This window comes from Heptranchias perlo, chromosome 2 (assembly GCF_035084215.1).
Source record: "Heptranchias perlo isolate sHepPer1 chromosome 2, sHepPer1.hap1, whole genome shotgun sequence".
NCBI classification, from domain to species: domain Eukaryota; kingdom Metazoa; phylum Chordata; class Chondrichthyes; order Hexanchiformes; family Hexanchidae; genus Heptranchias; species Heptranchias perlo.
Genome location: NC_090326.1, coordinates 122,026,310 through 122,047,690, shown reverse-complemented (window position 1 = coordinate 122,047,690; position 21,381 = coordinate 122,026,310). Strand labels below are relative to the sequence as shown.

General features: G+C 42.3%; 1 protein-coding gene across 1 annotated transcript in view; it reads right to left on the bottom strand.

Annotated features, from left to right (window-relative positions):
- Nucleotides 1-21,381, bottom strand: part of itga8 (integrin, alpha 8) — a 222,680-nt gene that overhangs the window by 116,794 nt on the left and 84,505 nt on the right. The window contains exons 14-17 of the mRNA XM_068006777.1: nt 9,712-9,757; nt 8,653-8,760; nt 643-698; nt 33-187 (exon numbers count right to left, since the gene is read on the bottom strand). Coding sequence (XP_067862878.1) covers nt 33-187; nt 643-698; nt 8,653-8,760; nt 9,712-9,757 — 365 coding nt within the window. The remainder of the gene's footprint in view (nt 1-32; nt 188-642; nt 699-8,652; nt 8,761-9,711; nt 9,758-21,381) is intronic.

The following is a 21,381-nucleotide window of genomic DNA, read 5'->3' as shown; positions in this document are numbered from 1 at the left end:
TTTGTTTGTATATTTATTAAGTATGTACTTACTGTAAGGTAAACAACGAATTCCTGGTATTTGGAATGTTCCAATTTTCCAATTACTAGTTGAAATGTGTGTTGTGGTCGATGATAATTAAGGAAGAGCGTTCTCTCAATTCCTCCTTTCTGCTTCAGTCTGTCTAGCTGAAGGTTAGCATTCAGAACTTAGGAAAAGATAAATTTGGAAGGTTTTTAAGACAGCATCACAAGCCACATAGAGAATATTAGGCTCTTATTATTTATATGTAAGTTTAGGGAGCTTGCAGTTGATTAGGTTCAAGTCCATACAACTATCCTCAAAGGCTAGGGATAACAGGTAGAAGATAATTCAGAAGAACTCTGATAAAGGTCAAGGCAAGCTGTATGTATAAACCATGATTATAGGGTTTAGTTTCCTTTTGTAATGCATTTGCATAAAAGTATTTTTTGCACTACTTTAAAATAGTGCATGCAAGAATTTTATGGAAATGAAGTAAGCAGTGCACTAGCAGATTAAATTAGACTCCTCTGTGCATTTAACTATCAATTTCCCTTGACTGAGACTGACAGTGCAATTTACACTTCCATTGTACCAGATTTCTGTCCATGTTTGTGAACTCTGTACATGTGTAATGCTCACCTACTGTATCTGGAATGCCATGACCCGACACAGTTGCAGAAACTTTCACAGTGAAACTGTAGATAAAGAAGGGAGAATGAAGGTTAGTGTATCACTTTCCATATATTACAAACTATCTCTATAGCAACTCTAATGTGTATAATTAGACTGCTATACATTCCATCAGTTTGTTCAGAAAGCTCCGAGGACAGACAGCGACATACTTATGAATAATGAAGCCTCCAGGAGACTGAAAATATAATTATTTTCTCAAAAATTTGGGACAATATTTAGTGTGAAAAACAATCAGCTCAGGAGATCATACTCCTACAGTTTCCTCCATGATTGAGGTAACCAATTTCTGGTGGCTTCAATCTATTATGTCTTACTTAAGACATAGGAGTATTAAAATCAATTTTATCTGCTTCAACGAAGTACAAGGGAAATCTGCAAGATCTTCAAAAGACTCTTTTATCCATTATACAAACAGCCCCTGCCTAAGATATATATCCAACTACATTTTAAACATATCATAGCATAGTGCTATTTTGCTGCTACCAATTAACAATCGAGAGCAGTGGCCACAGCCATACATCTTTTGTTCTCTGAATGAGACTGAAGGCAGGCGGGTAAATCAGCCATGATTTAATTGAATGGCAGAGCAGGCTCAAAAGGACCATATGGCCTACTTCTGCTCCTATTTCTTACGTTCTATTGTTTTCCATTTGATATCCCCTCCCCTGGCGGCTAGGTCAAGATCAGCATTTCATTGCAAGGGGAATAATGGATGTGAACTCACACCTTTGTGGCACAATAAATCTAAAGTGTAACTTATTAATACTGATAATCCATAATGCTTATTGTTATTATTGTACATACATGCATTTTAATATTCCACAACAATTTGGACGATAAAAATATAAGCATTTCTGCCTCATTCTGATATAACATACTTTGCTCCAAAATTCAGATTTCAAAATTATTCTTTGCACTGTAGCTGTGTTGTTGCTTACAAGGTGCATGGTTTCATATCAGCCACATGAGACTAACAATATTTGTTCTATGGTCATGGCGCAACAGGCTTCAGTATATAGAAAGGAAAAAGGTGACTGAATACAAATGATGCACATTGCGCAATAGACTGCACGCAGATCTAGATGCAATGGGGGAAATGGAATTGTATTCAAGTGTATATTAGCATGGATAGAGGATTGGTTAACGAACAGAAGAGAGTGGGGATAAACGGGTCTTTTTAGGTTGGCAGGCGGTGACTAGTGGGGTGATGCAAGGATTAGTGCTTGGGCCTCAGCTATTTACAATCTATATCAATGACACAGACGAAGGGACCAAGTGTAATGTATCCAAGTTTGCTGACGATACAAAGCTAGGTGGGAAAGTAAGCTGTGAGGAGGACATAAAGAGTATGCAAAGAGCTATAGACAGGCGAAGTGAGTGAGCAAGAAGGTGGCAGATGGAGTATAATGTGGGGAAATGTTAGGTTATTCACTTTGGTAGGAAGAACAGAAAAGCAGAATATTTTCTAAATGGTGAGAAACTATTAAACATTGGTGTTCAGAGAGATCTGAGTGTCCTCGTATAAGAAACACAGTAAGTTAGCATGCAGGTACAGCAAGCAATTAGAAAGGCAAAAGGAATGTTGACCTTTATTGCAAGGGGGTTGGAGTACAAGAGTAAGGAAGTTTTGCTACAATTGTACAGGGCTTTGGTGAGACCTCACCTGGAGTACTGTGCACAGTTTTGGTCTCCTTATCTAAGGAAGGATATACTTGCCATAGAGGCGGTGCAACGAAGGTTCACTAGGTTAATTCCTGGGATGAGAGAGTTGTTCTATGATGAGAAATTGAGTAAAAAGGCCTAAACTCTCTGGAGTTTAGAAGAATGAGAGGTGACCTAATTGAAACATATAAGAGTCTGAGGGGGCTTGACAGGGTAGATGCTGAGAGGTTGTTTCCCCTGGCTGGAGAGTCTAGAACTAGGGGGCATAGTCTCAGGATAAGAGGTCGTCCATTTAAGATTGAGACGAGGAGGAATTTTTTCACTCAGAGGGTTATGGATCTTTGGAATTCTCAACAACACAGCACCCATAGCCCTCTGGGGTAGATTTTATTCAAGGCTGAGACAGATAGATTTTTGGACTCTAGGGGAATCAAGGGATATGGGGATCGGATGGGAAAGTGGAGTTGAGGTCGAAGATCAGCCATGATCTTATTGAATGGCGAAGCAGGTTGGGGGGCCGTATGGCCTACGCCTGTTCCTAATTCTTATGTTCTTATGTTCATGGACAAAAGAGCTGAATTCCAGAGGTGAGGCAAGAGTAATTGCACTTGACATCAAGGCAGCATTTGACCGAGTATGGCACCAAGAAGCCCTGGTAAAATTGAAGTCAATGGGAATCAGGGGGAAAACTCTCCAGTGGCTGGAGTCATACCGAGCACAAAGGAAGATGGTAGTGGTTGTTGGAGGCCAATCATCTCAGCCCCAGGACATTGCTGGAGGAGTTCCTCAGGGCAGTGTCCTAGGCCCAACCATCTTCAACTGCTTCATCAATGACCTTCCCTCCATCATAAGGTCAGAAATGGGGATGTTCGCTGATGATTGCACTGTTCATTTCCATTTGCACCCTCTCAATGAAGCAGTCCGTGCCCGCATGCAGCAAGACCTGAACAACATCCAGGCTTGGGCTGATAAGTGGCAAGTAACATTCGCGCCAGATAAGTGCCAGGCAATGACCATCTCCAACAAGAGAGAGTCTAACCGCCTCCCCTTGACATTCAACGGCATTACCATCCTAGTGGGGGGGCACCATTGACCCGAAACTTAACTGGACCAGCCACATAAATACTGTGGCTACAAGAGTAGGTCAGAGGCTGGGTATTCTGCGGTAAGTGACTCCCCTCCTGACTCCCCAAAGTCTTTCCACCATCTACATGGCACAAGTCAGGAGTGTGATGGAATATTCTCCACTTGCTTGGATGAGTACAGCTCCAACAACTCTCAAGAAGCTTGACACCATCCAGGACAAAGCAGCCCGCTTGATTGGCACCCCATCCACCGCCCTAAACATTCACTCCCTTCACCACCGAAGCACCAAGGCTGCTGTGTGTACCATACACAGGATGTACTGCAGCAACTCGCCAAGGCTTCTTCGACAGCACCTCCCAAACCCGCGACCTCTACCACCTAGAAGGACAAGAGCAGCAGGCACATGGGAACAACACCACCTGCACGCTCCCCTTCAAGTCACACACCATCCAGAATTGGAAATATATCGCCGTTCCTTCATTGTCGCAGGGACAAAATCCTGGAACTCCCTACCTAACAGCACTGTGGGAGAACCTTCACCACACAGGCTGCAGCAGTTCAAGAAGGCAGCTCACCACCACCTTCTCAAGGGCAACCAGGGATGGGCAATAAATGCTGGCCTTGCCAGCGACACCTACATCCCATGAACGAATAAAAAGAAATGTTCAACAAAAGCTGTTTAATATCAACGAATAGAGCATGATCTACTTGGATAGGGGCAACTCCAATTGGTTATAATCCAATTCCCAATATATAGTTTGACAAAGGTGAACAGGAGAAGATTCTCAGAGTGGGGGGTGGGGGAGATCATAGTGCTTGTTTCATTGAAGGCCCATCCCCAGTGCCACAAGGCTCTCGTGAAATGAATAGGGTGTTAGGATAAATAAATAAAGATAAAACAAGAAACACTATCTTTTCTTTGCACATGGCCACATCTAAAGTACTGTGCTCAGTTTTGGTCCCCTCACATGGTGGGCCTGTAAAAGGTTCAAAGGTTCAAAGCAGGGTCACTAGATTGTTACCACGACAGGCTAAGAGAGCTGGGGATTTTAATTTGGAAAACCATAGACTTTGAGGAGGTTTAATTAAGGTCTTCAAAATAATGAAAGGATTAGACTTGGTCCAAGCGGATAGGCTATTCGAGTTACATAGATTAGGGAGGACGCAAGTATAAGTTACGAAAGCATAGACCTAGGTTAGATGCTAGGAGGTACTTCTTTTCGCACAGAGTCATCAACCTCTGCTAGCATTTGCCGTGAGTACAGATTTGCTGCAAGCATTCAAAGGGAGCTGGAAGAGTATCCTAAGAGAGGCAAACATATCTACGTATAGAAGGTAGGTGTTGTGAGGTTTGGTCACCCAGCCACTGTGGTCTCCTGGAACTTGCTTGATCACTTTCAAGTGTCACAGAGGAATTTCCCAGAGTTTTTTTCTTTAAATTGGCCTAAGGTATTTCCTCTGATTTTTTTTGCCTCTCCCAGGAGGTGGCGTGAATGTGGGGGTGGGGCGATGGGGGTGACAAAGTGCAGAAGTTAAATCGTGCCAGGATGGGACAGACTCAATTGATCAGCTGGTCTTTTTATGGTTGTATGTTCATAGCGTGAAACATTTTGTAAAGTTCTACGCAACAAATAAATAATTCTACAAATGACCAACCCACCCAGATTTATTCCATCCTGCCAATCCAAACCTAACTTCCTCAGTTTGGCAAAATCAGATAAGAATTATTCCCTGTGGTGTAGCCTTTAATCAGATGTGCTGTGACCATTTTCTTGTGTACGATATATAACTGAAATTTACCTCAGCTGGAACCCACACAGAGTCTACATTGACTTGTGACCTTCATCAATCACTTCCCTTCAGAGGAAACTGTTTGTTACTTTCCATTTACAAAAGTTTATAATGCACTCTAGGGGCTGTTCACAGCATTTAGCCTGGTTTCCCTTGAGGCAATTATGAGTGCTGACCCAATTCATTCACCCAGAAAGCACTCCAGAAAGATACAGAAACACCAGAAGCAAGTAACTTTTTACCCTGGTTGCACTGCACCATGGGAGTCAGATTACCTCTGAAATTGGTTATAATCCAATTCCCAATATATAGTTTGACAAAGGTGAAATATAGATGCTAAACGTGTACCAGTGACAACTTTGACTCACTTCAGGGGATGGTTTCACTTGGCCCCTATTAACTACTACACTGAGCACATCTATATTATTATGGCAGCTTCAGCAATCCACACAAATCATGTTTGTATACTGAGCCTACATTATGGGCAGCATTTTAGCACCCGCTATCGGGTGCGTTCCTGGCCGGGGGGGGCCCCAAAAATCGTGAAATCCCGGAGCCCGCCTCGAACCCGCGCACTTCCGGGTTCCCCGCTGACGCGTCGGCGTGCGCACGCAGCCCCCGCTGGTGAGAATCCCGCAGGCAATTAAAGCCAGCGGGATGCCACTTGAAAGTATTTATTTAAGTATTTCAGGTCATTAACTGACCTGATTAAGGGATTATGTGAGGAGGGGTGGGATTTTAGAGCAACCTGGGACTGTTTCCCACACTGGGAGAAACACTCCCAGTTCAAATGGACCTGTTGCAGCCATCAGCCTGTGGCAGCTGCAAAGGTCCATTTGACAGGTTGGGGGGGGGGGGGGGGGGGGGGGAGACCCTCACTCATTGCAGGAGGCCACTCTGTCACTTGAGACAAAGTTTGGCCTCCACCACCCTCCTCCTGACAATCAAAGTCACCAACTTGCACACTTACCCCGGTGTCCAGACACATTTACCTACCTTGCGGACCCCCTCAGATGTACATCTTCCGGATGGGGGCTGCCGTAGCTGCAGTCATGACCTCCTCGGAGGGCGAACAGCATCACCAGCCTCACCAGCCTCGCCGTCCACCTCTGACACGTGGAGCTCCACAACAGAGTCCTGTGACACATCCACCTGCACAGCAGGAGGGAGGGCAACCGCAGAGAGAGATGCGTCGCAGGGGGCACTACCCTCGCCACAGGTTCCACAGACCGAGGCTCAGCTTCCTGGACCTCTCTGAGCAGCAGTGCACACGGAGGTTCAGAGTCACTCGACATGTAGTCGTGGACATCTGCAGCCTTCTTCATGCCAAGCTGCTCCCGGCTGGCCCGAGCACCATCTTCTTACCTGTCGCTGTCAAAGTCACCACTGCCCTCAACAACCTCTCCTCCACATCCTTCCAGGGTGCAACCGGGGACATCGCCGTTGTCTCTCAGCCGTCTGCACAAAAGAGCCCTGAAAATACACCTACACCCACTCTGCAGTGACACAATGGGTGGCATCAGTTGTGGGTCTTCATAGTGATCCTCAGGAAAGGGCATTATTGCACAGACCAGACAAGATTCGTGAAGATGTGGCAGTAGTGGTGCCAATAATATGTGATGTGAGTTGGTCAGAAATTCAATATAAGTAACAACCATGACAAACCCTCAAACACCCTTGTGCATCCCCTTCATGCTCACGACACGTTTGCCTTATGCTGCCTACTGCACATATGTGATGCATGCCCTGTGGCTACAGCACAAGTAGTGGCAGGTTGAGTGAGGCTGACCGTGAAAGGGATGCATGAGAGGGTGAGTACGAGATCGAGCCATGAGACTGTATGAGGATTGGGTTGAGTGGTAGTGGCGGGATGAGTACTGGTGAGGTGAGTAGGTGCAGGTACGATGAGGATGAGGTTTGAGTGGGTATGAGGGGTGATGTGACAGAGTAGTGTTGGCAATGCTGAAGGAGATGTAGGTTGGGGGCGGTGATGTGGCAGACGGAGTGTAGGGGACAGAGTAAGTGTACTCACTTTGGCTGACCTACTGAGGTCATTGGAGCGCTTCCTGCACTGTATGCAGGTGGGCGATATGTTGGTGGTGCTGGTGACCTCCTCTGCCACCTCGAGCCAGGCCTTCCTGGTGGCAGAGGCAGGCCACTTCCTCCCGCCCGCCGGGGGGAAGATCTCTGTCCTCCCCCTCACCCCATGTATTGATACCTGGAGTGAGGCATCATTAAACTGGGAGCAGCCTTCCCCCTGGGCTGCTCCATGCTGTGATTTTTTTCTGTTTGTTGCAGCATCTGTCAGTGGAGGACTGCCCCTTTAAATAGAGCTCCTCCAGCTGACAGATCTTACTGCGCATGCGCAGTCCGCTCGATGCGCAGATCAGCAGTGGGGAACCCGGAAGACCAGGTAAGTGGATCCAATTAGTGGATTGGATGCTACAATCGCGCGGGGAGCTGACTAATTTCACCGGGCGCGTTACCCACGCGCCCGATAGCCCCCCCGCCGAGAACCCGCAGCCCTGCTAACATCGGGCCCTATGGCACCAGGTTTCAATATAAGTGGAGTGCATGACGAAAGGTATGATTGTGTGGATGGACTAAATATTTTTTCAAACAGAGATTCTGTGAATTGTTTTGACAATCAGTCTGTAAATAATACAATTATTGTAAATTAGTTTCAAACCAAACTCATGAAAAGTTTTGCCTAACCCCAATTATACTTCATATTCTAAACTAACAAAGCTGCACTGGGTGGTTCTCAGTATTTTCCATGTTCATGACCAACGTCTAGAGAAAGCCACGAGCTACCTCTCCCAGTCTGGCATTCAATCAACAGAATTCCTTTTGCCCATTCCACAAATCCCAAAATGCACATCAGCAGACTCTCTGCTCAAGGCCCCTGGTGGCCCCAGTGATGTTGTAATTTATCTTAGAAGATCAGAAAAGCATGCGCCATTGCACATTTTTTACTAATCATTTTCATGTGTTCCATAGCACCCTACACAGAGTGCATCAGTTCCTATTTTAGAATGGAATTGGGTAATAACTCAAGCATTTACTTTAATTTCTGAAAATAATTGTATGCTTTAAAGTAGATATTTTAATCTTATTTACAATGGTTGGTTTTTATCATTTGTTTTTAAAAATTAGGTTTAATATAATAGAACTACATGTTTTTTACTGTACTGGATACCTATAAATCTCAGGTTCTGGAGTGGGTCACACTCAGTGCTTTATTGCTTAGACATTTAACATTTCATTTCTGACCTTAAACAAGTTGATGTAGCCTTAAAATCTCGTCATTACCTAAAATGACAAAATCCCCAGGTCAAGTGTCAAATGGTAGAGCAAATCGTACAGTGTTAGCATGTCAATCGGGCAATATCATCCTGGTCATTATCACTTCCTTACCATGACACCAAAGTCTCTGATCCCAGCAGCTGGCAGCTTTTATTCTCCGGGTTTATGATTGAAGGATTCAGGAGTAGTTGGGCATCCACTGTCACAACAGGCCTAGCTCTGTATGTGAAGAATAAAGATTTTATAGCCTGTGTCAAAGGACACATTGATTGGTTGCTGATGAATCTATTTATAACCCATAGCAACAAAAGTGGTGCACTCAAGCAAGCTGGCAATGCTACCTTTGCAGCTATTCTTTTAAAAAGGTCATTATTCCACACCGAATAGGAAAAAGCAACAATGCCAGGTTTAAGAAACATAGCTGCCTGGGGAAATGCTAAAAGAATCCTTTACCTTTGTCTAACCTTTTATTAATTCTTATGATGTCCTATTTGCATAATTGGTTTCCACTATTTAATTCTTAGGCAATAATGAATGAGGTGGTGTGCATCAAACCCCAAGTTTTTGCAGCATCACTGATTATTTTGGCATGATATAATGTAGAGTGTTGAACCAAGCACGAATTCCCTTTTTAGAAAAATGGTAAAAACATGCTTTCTTTTTCATTATTTCCACATGCCATGCTTATTCATTATTGCCATTAGTTCCTCCACTCTCTTCACTGTTCTGCAAGTGAACTTGAATTATAGACCATTTAAAAATAGAAAAAAAACAGAAAAAAAAAACAGAATCGAAACTAATGCTGCATTTACCTTACAATGTTGCCACCAATGGCAGCCTAAAGTGCTGTAAGGTAAATGAGGCTGTGCTGCTGCCTCAGGAGACTCCAAGACCCAGCTAAAAAGGATTTTTTTTGCAAGAGAGGTCACCATCTTGAACGACAGCTTTCCAGCAATGGCAGACTGTTACACATAGTCATGTGGCAGAAACAACTACAGTACTGAAATCAACGTTCTAATTATAAGAAGGGTGCAGATATCACTTGAGTTTTTAAAAAAATAAATGTCTGGCAACCAATCACACCATTAAAACTGATTCAGCCATGATCTGATTGATGTTCTCTGCTCAATCCAGTAAATATGTAACACTTATTAATTTTTTGTCACTTACCTGTAAACCGCAACTTTGCTAGCTCCAAAGGCACCGACTATCAAGTCTGTAAAAAATAATATGTTAATAGTATTGATACATGAAAAAACTGTAGCACCAAATTATACACTTTTTAACTTTCAGCAGAATACTATATTCAAAAATGAAAAGATACAGTAATGTAAGTGGAAATTGCATTATGCTTTCTTCAATAAATATGAATTATTAATAAATATAAATAGATCAGGTAGATGAGCTAAATGTGGGTAAGCACTTTATGACTAGTGATAACAGCCCTGATTTTAACTCGGGGAAGCAGCCGTGTGGGGGAGGGGGGAGCGAGACGGGTGGCAAACCATCCCGACCTTGGCATCGTGTGGTCCAGAAGCGCAGGTTAAAATCGGAACCTGCGGGAAGACAGCGGGACCTCGGCAGGTAAGTGCCACTGCAAATTTTAACGGCCCATCCGCCTGGTTTCCACCGGGCAGGTAGGGTTAAAATCACTACTAGGGTTTAAGGTCCAACTTGAAAGGGAAAAAGTCAGTACAAAAACTAGAACACCAGATTGAATTACGACAGATTTTAGAAAGATGAGGAGCAAGTTAACTGAGGTGAAGCGGAAGGAAAAATTGGTGCACAGTACTGTAGAGCAACAGTGTGATGATTTTTTTTTAAATTGCAAAGATACAGAATAAGTATATTCCATTAAAAAATAAGGAAACTCTGAGCAGTTATAGGACGCCATGGATAAATAAAGAGGTTAGAAACCACTTAAAATTGAAGAAGAGGGTCTACACATACTATAAGAATAATAAGAACATAAGAAATAGGAGCAGGAGTAGGCCAATCGGCCCCTCGAGCCTGCTCCACCATTCAATAAGATCATGGCTGATCTGATCCTAATCTCAAATCTAAATTCATGTCCAATTTCCTGCCCGCTCCCCATAACCCCTAATTCCCTTTACTTCTAGGAAACTGTCGATTTCTGTTTTAAATTTATTTAATGATGTAGCTTCCACAGCTTCCTGGGGCAGCAAATTCCACAGACCTACTACCCGCTGAGTGAAGAAGTTTCTCCTCATCTCAGTTTTGAAAGAGCAGCCCCTTATTCTAAGATTATGCCCCCTAGTTCTAGTAAATAGTAAATAATAATAAAGAAAAAAAAATTAAAGGAGAATATGAGAAAATAAAGATAAAATTGTGAGGACATTTAAAAAAAATATATCAATAGGAGCAATAAAGTATTTTATAAATATACCAGTCAAAAGAGAATTATTAAAAGTGAGTTGGGAGCCCTGAGGGGAGGGCTGTCAATTTGTAAAATTTTTAAATTCACAATTCTAAAATTCTCATCCTTGTTTTCAAATCCCGCCATGGCCTCGCTCCTCCCTATCTCTGTAACCTCCTCCAGCCCCACAACCCTCCGAGGTCTCTGTGCTCCTCCAATTCTTGCCTCTTGCGCATCCTGATTTTCATCGCTCCATCACTGGCGACCGTGCCTTCATCTGCCTAGGCCCTAAGCTCTGCAATTCCCTCCGTAAACCTCTCCGCTTCTCTACCTCTCTCTCCTCCTTTAAGACGCTCCTTAAAACCTACCGCTTTCACCAAGCTTTTGGTTACCTGTCCTAATATCTCTTTATGTGACTCAGTGTCAAATTTTGTTTGATAATTGCTCCTGTGAAGCACCTTGGGACGTTTCACTACATTAAAGGCGCAATATAAATGCAAGTTGTTGTAGACAATGATCAAAAAATGGTAGAGGTATTTAATCATAGAATCAGAAAGGTTACAGCACTGAAGGAGGCCATTCAGCCCATCGAGTCCGTGCCGGCTCTATGCAAGAACAATCCAGCTAATCCCACCCCCTCACCCTATCCCCATAGCCTGCAGTCTTTTTCCTTTCAGCTACTTTTCCAGTTCCTTTTTGAAAGCCACGATTGAATCAGCCTCCTCCATCACCCCGGCAGTGCATTCCAGATCATAACCACTCACTGAGTAAAAAAGTTTTTCCTCATGTCACCTTTGGTTTTTTTGCCAATCACGTTAAATCTGTGTCTCTGGTTCTTGACCCTTCTGCCAATGGGAACAGTTTCTCTCTATCTGTTCTATCTAGACCTTTTATGATTTTCAATACCTCTATCAAATCTCCTCTCAACCTTCTCTGTTCCAAGGAGAACAACCGCAGCTTCTCCAGTCTATCAATGTAACTAAAGTCCCTCATCCCTGGAATCATTCTAGTAAATCTTTTCTGCACCCTCTCTAAGACCTTCACATCTTACCTAAAGTGCAGTGTCCAGAACTGGACACAATACTCCAGTTGAGGCCAAACCAGTGTTTTATAAAGGTTCATCATGACTTCCTTGCTTATCCAGTTCCCCTTTGACTCTAGTTTCTGACTTCATAGAATCATAGAAGTTACAACATGGAAACAGGCCCTTCGGCCCAACATGTCCATGTCGCCCAGTTTATACCACTAAGCTAGTCCCAATTGCCTGCACTTGGCCCATATCCCTCTATACCCATCTTATCCATGTAACTGTCCAAATGCTTTTTAAAAGACAAAACTGTACCCGCCTCTACTACTGCCTCTGGCAGCTCGTTCCAGACACTCACCACCCTTTGAGTGAAAAAATTCCCCCTCTGGACCCTTTTGTATCTCTCCCCTCTCACCTTAAATCTATGCCCCCTCGTTATAGACTCCCCTACCTTTGGGAAAAGATTTTGACTATCTACCTTTTCTATGCCCCTCATTATTTTATAGACTTCTATAAGATCACCCCTTAACCTCCTACTCTCCAGGGAAAAAAGTCCCAGTCTATCTAACCTCTCCCTATAAGTCAAACCATCAAGTCCCGGTAGCATCCTAGTAAATCTTTTCTGCACTCTTTCTAGTTTAATAATATCCTTTCTATAATAGGGTGACCAGAACTGCACACAGTATTCCAAGTGTGGCCTTACTAATGTCTTGTACAACTTCAGCAAGACATCCCAACTCCTGTATTCAATGTTCTGACCAATGAAACCAAGCATGCCAAATGCCTTCTTCACCACCCTATCCACCTGTGACTCCACTTTCAAGGAGCTATGAACCTGTACTCCTAGATCTCTTTGTTCTATAACTCTCCCCAACGCCCTACCATTAACGGAGTAGGTCCTGGCTCGATTCGATCTACCAAAATGCATCACCTCACATTTATCTAAATTAAATTCCATCTGCCATTCATCGGCCCACTGGCCCAATTTATCAAGATCCCGTTGCAATCCTAGATAATCCTAGACTGTACGTTATTTTCAAACTCAATGTGAAATTCTATCATATTATGATCACTCTTCCCCAGAGTTTCTTACTGTGAGATTACTAATTAACCCTATCTCATTACATAGTACATGATCTAAAATAGCATGTTCCCTGGTTGGTTCCATGAAATTGTATCGAATACATTCCATGAACTCGTCTTCCAAACTACCTCTGCCAATTTGATTTACACTTTGCATCGGTCTTTACTAAAAAGAAGAATGTCAGAGAAGAGGTAAATCCTGAAATGATTGAGAGTGAGATAAGCGATATAAGGATGGATAAAAGGAATTTTTTTGGTAAGTTAGTTGAGCTAAAGGAAGACAAAGCACCAGGGCCTGAAGGGATACATCCTAGGATCCTGAAGGAGATGAGGGAGAAAACTGCAGAGGCCCTTGAAATTATATTTCAGTGCTCTATTGAGTATGGATGTATGCCAGAGGGCTAGAGTGACCAATGTAGTACCTATTTTTAAAAAGGGAGATAGAGCTAATCCAGGTAATTATAGGTCAGTTAGCTTAATATCTGTGGTAGGAAAAATTTTAGAGTCTTTAATTAACGATGAAATTATCACATATCTAGTTCAAGAGAAAATATAGTTAGAAGTAGCCAGCATGGATTTCAAAAGGGACTATCTTGCTTGAAAACTTCATGGAATTCTTTGAGGAGATAACAAGCATGCTAGATGGGGGAAATGCTCGGATGTAATGCACGTGGAATTCAGGAAAGCCTTTGAAAAGGTGTCATAATATCATAGTAGGTACAGCAGAGGAGGAGGCCATTCAGCCCATTGTGCCTTGGCCGTCTCTTTGAAAGAGCTATCCAATTAGTCCCATTCCCCTACTCTTTCCCCATAGCCCTGTATTTTTTTTGCTTCAAGTATTTATCCAATTCCCTTTTGAAAGTTACTGTTGAATCTGCTTCTACCAACCTTTCAGGCAGTGCATTCCAGATCATTACAACTTGTGCGTAAAAAAATATTTCCTCATGTTGCCTCTGGCTCTTTTGCCGATCACCTTAAATTTGTGTCCTCTGGCTACTGACCCTTCTGCCACTGGAAACAATTTCTCCTTATTTATTCTGTCAAAACCATTTATGACTTTGAGCACCTCCATCAAATCTCCCCTTAACCTTCTCTGTTCTAAGGAGAACAATCCCAGCTTCTCCAGTCTCTCCACATAACTGAAGTCTCTCATCCCCAGCACCATTCCAGTAAATCTCCTCTGCACCCTCTCTAAGACCTTGACATCCTTCCTAAAGTGTGGTGCCCAGAATTGAACACAACACTCCAACTGAGGCCTAACCTGTGTTTTATAAAGGTTTAGCATAACTTCCTTGCCTCTATTGGAGAATAATGTCCAGGATCACATATGCTTTTTTAACAGCCTTCTCAACTTGTCCTGCCACTTTCAAAGATTTGTGTATGTGCACCCCCAGGTCTCTCTCTTCATGCACCTCCTTTAAAATTGTACCATTTAGTTTATATTGCCTCTCCTCATTCTTCCGACCAAAATGTATCACTTGACACTTTGCTGCGTTAAATTTCATCTGCCATGTGTCTGCCCATTTCACCAGTCTGTCTATGTCCTCCTGAAGTCTGTTCCTATCCTCCATATTGTTTACTACATTTAGGAGTTCCGTTTCATCTGCAAACTTTGAAATTATATTCTCTATTTCCAAGTCCAGGTCATTAATATATATCAAAAAGAGCAGAGGTCCTAATACTGACCCCTGGGAACACCACTCTATATTTCCCTCCAGTCTGAAGAACTACCATTCACCACTACTCTCTGCTTTCTGTCCCCTAGCCAATTTTATATCCATGCTGCAACAGTCCCTTTAATTTCGCTAACAAGTCTATAATGTGGTACTTTATCAAATGCCTTTGAAAGTCCATATCCACAACATCAACTGCACTGCCCTCATCAACCCTCTCCATTACTTCATTAAAGAACTCAATCAAGTTAGTCAAACATGATTTTCCTTTAATAAAATCCGTGCTGACTTTCATTTACTAGCCCATACTTTTCCAAGTGCCAATTAATTTTATCCCGGATTATTATCTCTAAAAGTTTCCCCACCAAGGACGTTAGGCTGACAGGCCTGTAATTGCCTGGTTTATCATTCTCCCCTTTTTTGAACAGGAGTATAACATTTGCAATCCTCCAGTCCTCTGGCACCACCCCCATATCTACGGATGTTTGGAAGATTGTGGCCAGAACCTCCGCAATTTCCACCCTTACTTCCCTCAGTAACCTAGGATGCATCCCATCTGGACCGAGTGACTTTTCTACTTTGAGCACTGCCAATCTTTTAAGTACCTCCTCTTTATCTATTTTTATCCTATCCAATATCGCTACTACCTCCTCCTTTACTGCTACAATGGCAGCATCCTCTTCTCCAGTGAAGATGGATGCAAAGTATTCATTTAGTGCCTCAGCCATGCCCTCTGCCTCCTCAAGAAGATCTCCTTTTTTGTCCCTAATCAGTCCCACGCTTCCTTTGATTACCCTTTCACTATTTATATGTTTATAAAAGACTTCCGGGTTCCTTTTTATGTTAGCCGCTAATCTATTCTCATACTCTCTCTTTGTCCCTCTTATTCCCTTTTTTAGATCTCCTTTGTATTTTCTGTATTCAGCCTGGTTCTCTACTGTATTATGAACCTTATATTCGTCATAAGCCTCCTTTTTCTGTTTCATTTTAATCTCTACATCTTTAGCCATCCAGGGAGCTCCAACTTTGGATGCCCTTCCTTTCTCCCTCGTAGGGATGTGTCTACTCTGTACCCGAACCAACTTGTCCTTGAATTGTTCAATTACTGCCAATTTTTGATTCCAATTCACCTGAGCAAGATCTTTTTTTAACTCATTAAAATTTGCCCTCCTCCAGTTAAGCATTTTCACATTGACTGTTCCTTGTCCTTTTTCTAAACCTAATGATATTATGATCACTAGTCCCCAAATGCTCCCCCAGTGAAACATGCTCCACCTGCCCCGTTCAATTCCCCAGAACTAGATCCAGCACTGTTCCCTTCCTGGTTGGGCTGGAAACACACTGTTCCAGAAAGTTCTCTTGAACACATTTCAGGAATTCCTCTCTCTCTTTGCCCTTTACATTGTTACTGTCCAAGTCTATATTGGGATAATTGAAGTCCCCCATTATCACCATAGTTCTTGCATCTTTCTGTAATTTGCCTGCAAATTTGCTCCTCTATCTCCGTCCCACTATTTGGTGGCCTATAGTATACACCCAGTAGCATAATAGCGCCTCTATTGTTCCTTAATTCTAACCAAATAGATTCTGTCTTTGACCCCTCAAATATATCATCCCTTTCCAATGCTATAATAGTGTCTTTGATCAATACTGCCACATGGAAGATTACTAGAGAAGATTAAGGGGTATAGAATTAGGGGAAGGATAGCAAACTGGATTAAAAATTGGTTAGAAGAGAGAAAACAGAGAGTAGGAGTTAAGGGAAGTTTTTCAGAGTGGCTGGAAGTGGGCAATGGTGTCCCACAGGGTTTATCTCTGAGGCCACTTCTTTTCACTATGTGTGTCAATGATTTGGATTTGGGCCTAAAGGAAGTCGTGCTGAAATTTGCAGATGAAAATATCGTTAATTTCTTAGAAAACCAAAGGAAGCTGCATGTTGATAAGATGGGGGAATGGACTAAAAAGAGATAGACGGAGTAAGAGAGGATACAATACTGATTCACTTGGATGCTACCTGATATGAGGAAATAAGAATAAACGCTTTAAAAATTGTGTTTTCTTTCATTAGAAGCAGACTGTTTCCAGTAGTTGAGTGGTCAAGAATGAGGGCCATAGATACAAAATGAAATGTAAGAGATTTAGAACAGAGAGCAGGAGAAACTTCTATATACAGAGAGTTGTGAGGCTGTGGAATTCACTTCCAGAGTTAGTGATTGAGGCAGGAAATATGTCAACATTCAAGATTAGATGCGATGGATGGATAAAGGAAAAGGGGTTGAAGGGATATAGGAACAGGTAATTATGATTAGAACTATTTGCTTGCATGGAGGGTAAACATTAACATTGACAAGTTGGGCCAAATGGCCTGTTTCCTTATTGTAGTTCTATGTAGGAGAAGGCCAAGGATAGAAAGCTGCAAGGATGCAAAGAGAAACCATTGCTAGAGATGCTTTGGCTATCTCTAGCCAGATAGATAACAGTGCAACTGTGATGGCAGTCCCATGGAGCTGGACAACAGAAGAGAGGCATTGGATAGTGTGGTCGAACATGTTGAAGGCTGCAGACAGGTTAAGGAGGACGAGGAGAGGTAATGTACCGTGGTCATGTTTGTGACTTTGGTTAGGGCCATTTCAATGCTATAGGAGGAAAAGAAATTGGATTGCTCAGATTCATACAGGATCAAACATGAAACTTTCCTTATCTATATGGTGCAGTACCTCACTGCATTTTGCCATAACAAACTATGCAGTACATTTATCTATTTAGCCAATGAGGATCTGTCTATAATATATACTTCTTATAAGACCATAAAATAAGAGACCATAAGAGATAGGAGCAGGAGTAGGCCATTAGGCCCCTTGAGCCTGCTCCGCCATTTAATGAGATCAAGGTGATCTGATTTTTACCTCAATTCCACTTTCCCGCCCTTTCCCCATATCCTTTGACTCCCTTGCTGATCAAAAGTTTGTCTAACTCAGCCTTGAATGTCATGACTCAGCCTCCACAGCTTTTTGGGGTAAAGAATTAATTTATGTAAGTCCTGTTAACACAGAAATTGAATTTGCAGCAATTGAGTTCTTTACAAATAACATTATTTCATGCGTGCTTAAACTGAGTGCAATCTTGATAATTGAATTCAGCATCTGTTTTATAATCTTAAAGTCTGAAAATTGAACGTTAAGATTGGCGTTGGACTTGAGGCTAAAGGGGTGCAAAGTATTGTGGTTTCTGTAAGCCAGATTCTGCTTTAAGTATAATAGGATTCCTGTTTCCCATTATTTTTGGAGCGATACCTAGTTACAAAACAGAAACACAATTATTTTATATAACAGATGACAATCTCTTTAACAGGGTCAGTCTTTCAAATATCTTTTTAACAGGATTAGATTTGGCTAATTTAATTCCACAGAGCCACGTCTGGTTCTTGCATCTGTTATCCAGTTACACTGTCATGGAAATCTGCTAATAGGAGACTAAAACAATTAAGCAAAACCCCCCCAAGGCACTTGGTGTGACAGGATTATTCCTGTTAAGTGAGATTTTTACAGCGGGGAGGGAGAAGGGGAAGAGCAGGAAGAAGACAATGCACCTAATTTGAGTGCTGTACTCAATTACTAGTAGGGAAGTCTGTAAAAGTAATCTACAGTGCTTGAACACAATCTCGTCTTTCTATTCCACAATGACTTTACTTGAGACCGACGTTTAAGTTCTGACTTCCATGTCTTAAAAATACCACAACTTGACCTGAATAAATTTTAAAGCTCTTAAGTCATCCAAGTTGCTTACATTACCATTTTACCAACAAATGCAGAATACAGGCACTACAACTCAATGAAAATCTCAGAAAACCTGTTCCACAAAGTCAAGGCTCATCTTTAGGAAACCCAAAAGTACAAATATTATCTTGTCTTACCAAATCACAATATTTTTGCTAATGCACAAAGGATGCTTGACGGTAATGAGACTGATATGTGTTGATGATATCAGTCAGGCTGAGTTCACACGTGACCATGTCACATTGCTTCAAAAGTGCTCTCTCACCTCCACTTCCATCACACCTGATAGTGCATGTTAATATTTTTGATTCTTTTTGCTTTGTGTAATTTTAGCCAGCTTTCTTTTACATGGAGTACATCATATTATGCATACGACATAATAGTCTGGGGTATGAGGAGTTATACAGAGATTACTATTTGCAGTGGCAGAATTGGTATGGGTGGTGGAGGACAAACAATTATTTTTGTTGGTTAGTGGTTCAAACTTGCGGTGCGTATCCGAGGGCAATGTGCGACATCTGTCCAGTGCAGTCTCATACCATTGTTTCTTGTTTGCTCCGGAGGGCAACAAAAATTCTAGGTATGATTTACCTCATTGACAACTAATGTATTGATTGATTATTAAAACGTGTAGACCCTATCAGGGCAGTCTTCTTGCTGCTGTCCACTTGTCAAATTAGCATTAAAATTAAATTGCCTTCCGCCGCTTTGAAAATTTCTTCGACTCCACTCATCTCCTTTTCTCCAGGGATATTTAGGGGTTGATTTTGGTGATCCAGCAGTGTGGATCACCCACCCTTTATAGAACCCTATGCTGAGTTGGCCCGCAAGTTGGGTGGGGGGGGGGGGGGGGGTGGGGGGGGAGGGCAGGGAAAGAGGTGATTCCGGGAGAGGCCTTAAACGGACCAGCAGTGAGCCGGAGTTGTTTTGTGAGCCCAGGAAGAACACACCTGCTTCTCAACAAAATAAAACTCAATATTTTCTGGGCCTTTTTTTTTTTTGAGTGGCCTCCAGCTGCCTTTAAGGGCCACTCAATATCTGGTAAAATTAGGTGGAGTGTGCATGGCTTACACTCTGCCCATTTGTACTTGAATTTTGTAATTGGGGTCCTACAACCAGTGATTTGCGTATTTAAGCAGCTGTACACCTGTTTCGGGCGGGTAGGCTACTTGCCCATTTACAAACCCACCTGAATATTGCATCAGGCGGGCTTTGGGCATCAAAGGCACGGATTTTCAAATGCTGGCTGCCTGCTTTCCAGGCACGAAGCAGGCGGCCGTGAGTTGAATTCCTCTCCCAGTATCTCATTTTTTTTTCTGGCTGCTTTGCCTTTAGGTATAAAGTTCAGACCTTAGGTATAACCCCCATTTCCTTTTCAGTAGAGGTGCTGGAGATGTGGAGTGGGTCTGTTGTTATCCAGGGGAAGGGGCAGCTTTGGTGGGGGTTCTGTCCCAGAGTGTCAGCCTGTTTTTTTCTCTTTCCAGGACTGGTGGATCTACTGTGTATTTCCAGCATTTCCCATTTCCATTTCAGACTTGATGGTTTTCCTGTAATTTTCACTATCCTATTTGCACTTTATTTTGTTTTTTCAATGCCTTGTCATTTCCTCACAGGGACGATTTTTTAATATATTATTTAGCAGGTTCATGCTATTCTATTAAGCAGTTTGCAATGTCACTTAAACTATTAACTTCTGGGTGATTGGAATATCTGTTGTCACTTATCCCCCCAATCCTCTTTTTGTTTCTCTTCTACGCTTGAAAAGTACTTAATTGGCTGTAAAGAGCTCTGTGACATCTTGAGGTTGTGAAAGGTGCTTTATAAATCTAAGTCCTTTCCTTTCTTTCTATCCTACAAAAGGGCTTGCTTATCTTTCAGTTTTCAGCTTTTAAGGAGAGTGAATGCTCGAACTGTTAATCTGTTCTTCCCTTTCACAGATGCTGAATGATGTGCTGTGTATTTGCAGCATTTTGTGTTTTTATTTGGCATTAAAATGAGAAATGCTTCATGCAACTCCTATCACTCTCCACTATGTGAATTGTTTAAAGCCTTGAAATTAAGCTGTGGGATACTACAATATGAATGCTTTGCCCTGCTCCACTATTTTAAATTGTAAACAATTTTACAACACCAAGTTATAGTCCAGCAATTTTATTTTAAATTCACAAGCTTTCGGAGGCTACCTCCTTCCTCAGGTGAACAAATGTTATCTGTTTTTAACACAACGGGTCAGTTGCTGTCCCCTCTATGTTTCCACCTCTCCACGATGGAGAGGTGGAAACATAGAGGGGACAGCAACTGACCCGTTGTGTTAAAAACAGATAACATTTGTTCACCTGAGGAAGGAGGTAGCCTCCGAAAGCTTGTGAATTTAAAATAAAATTGCTGGACTATAACTTGGTGTTGTAAAATTGTTTACAATTGTCAACCCCAGTCCATCACCGGCATCTCCACATCACCACTATTTTAAAGGCAGTGTTAATCTATTTAAAATAAATGGATTGATAAATATTTCTCGAAATAGCAGAGAAAGGGATGTCACATGAATGTGTTAAGTATTCATTTGCAAGTATTCCGGGGGGTTAATAGGTGCAAATAGATAATAATGAATACCCAATAGTGACTAAAGGGCAATAATCATATTAAGAGGTTTAGATGAGATTGGATCACATGGCAGAAGGAGTCAAATAGGGTGATTGACAGCTGGGTATTGTTTCCATGGAGGGGGGCACAAGATTATAGCAAGATAGTTTACTGGAGTTAGAATAGTTATCTTCAGCTCCATTTACAAAGTAAATGCAGGGTCAGGGAAGGGGTGCAGAAAAGCAGGAGGCCCGGCACTGAGGCTAGGAAATCAAGTTAGCCAGGCCAGAAAGAGTATGCGGAGGTCAGGACCTGATAGTG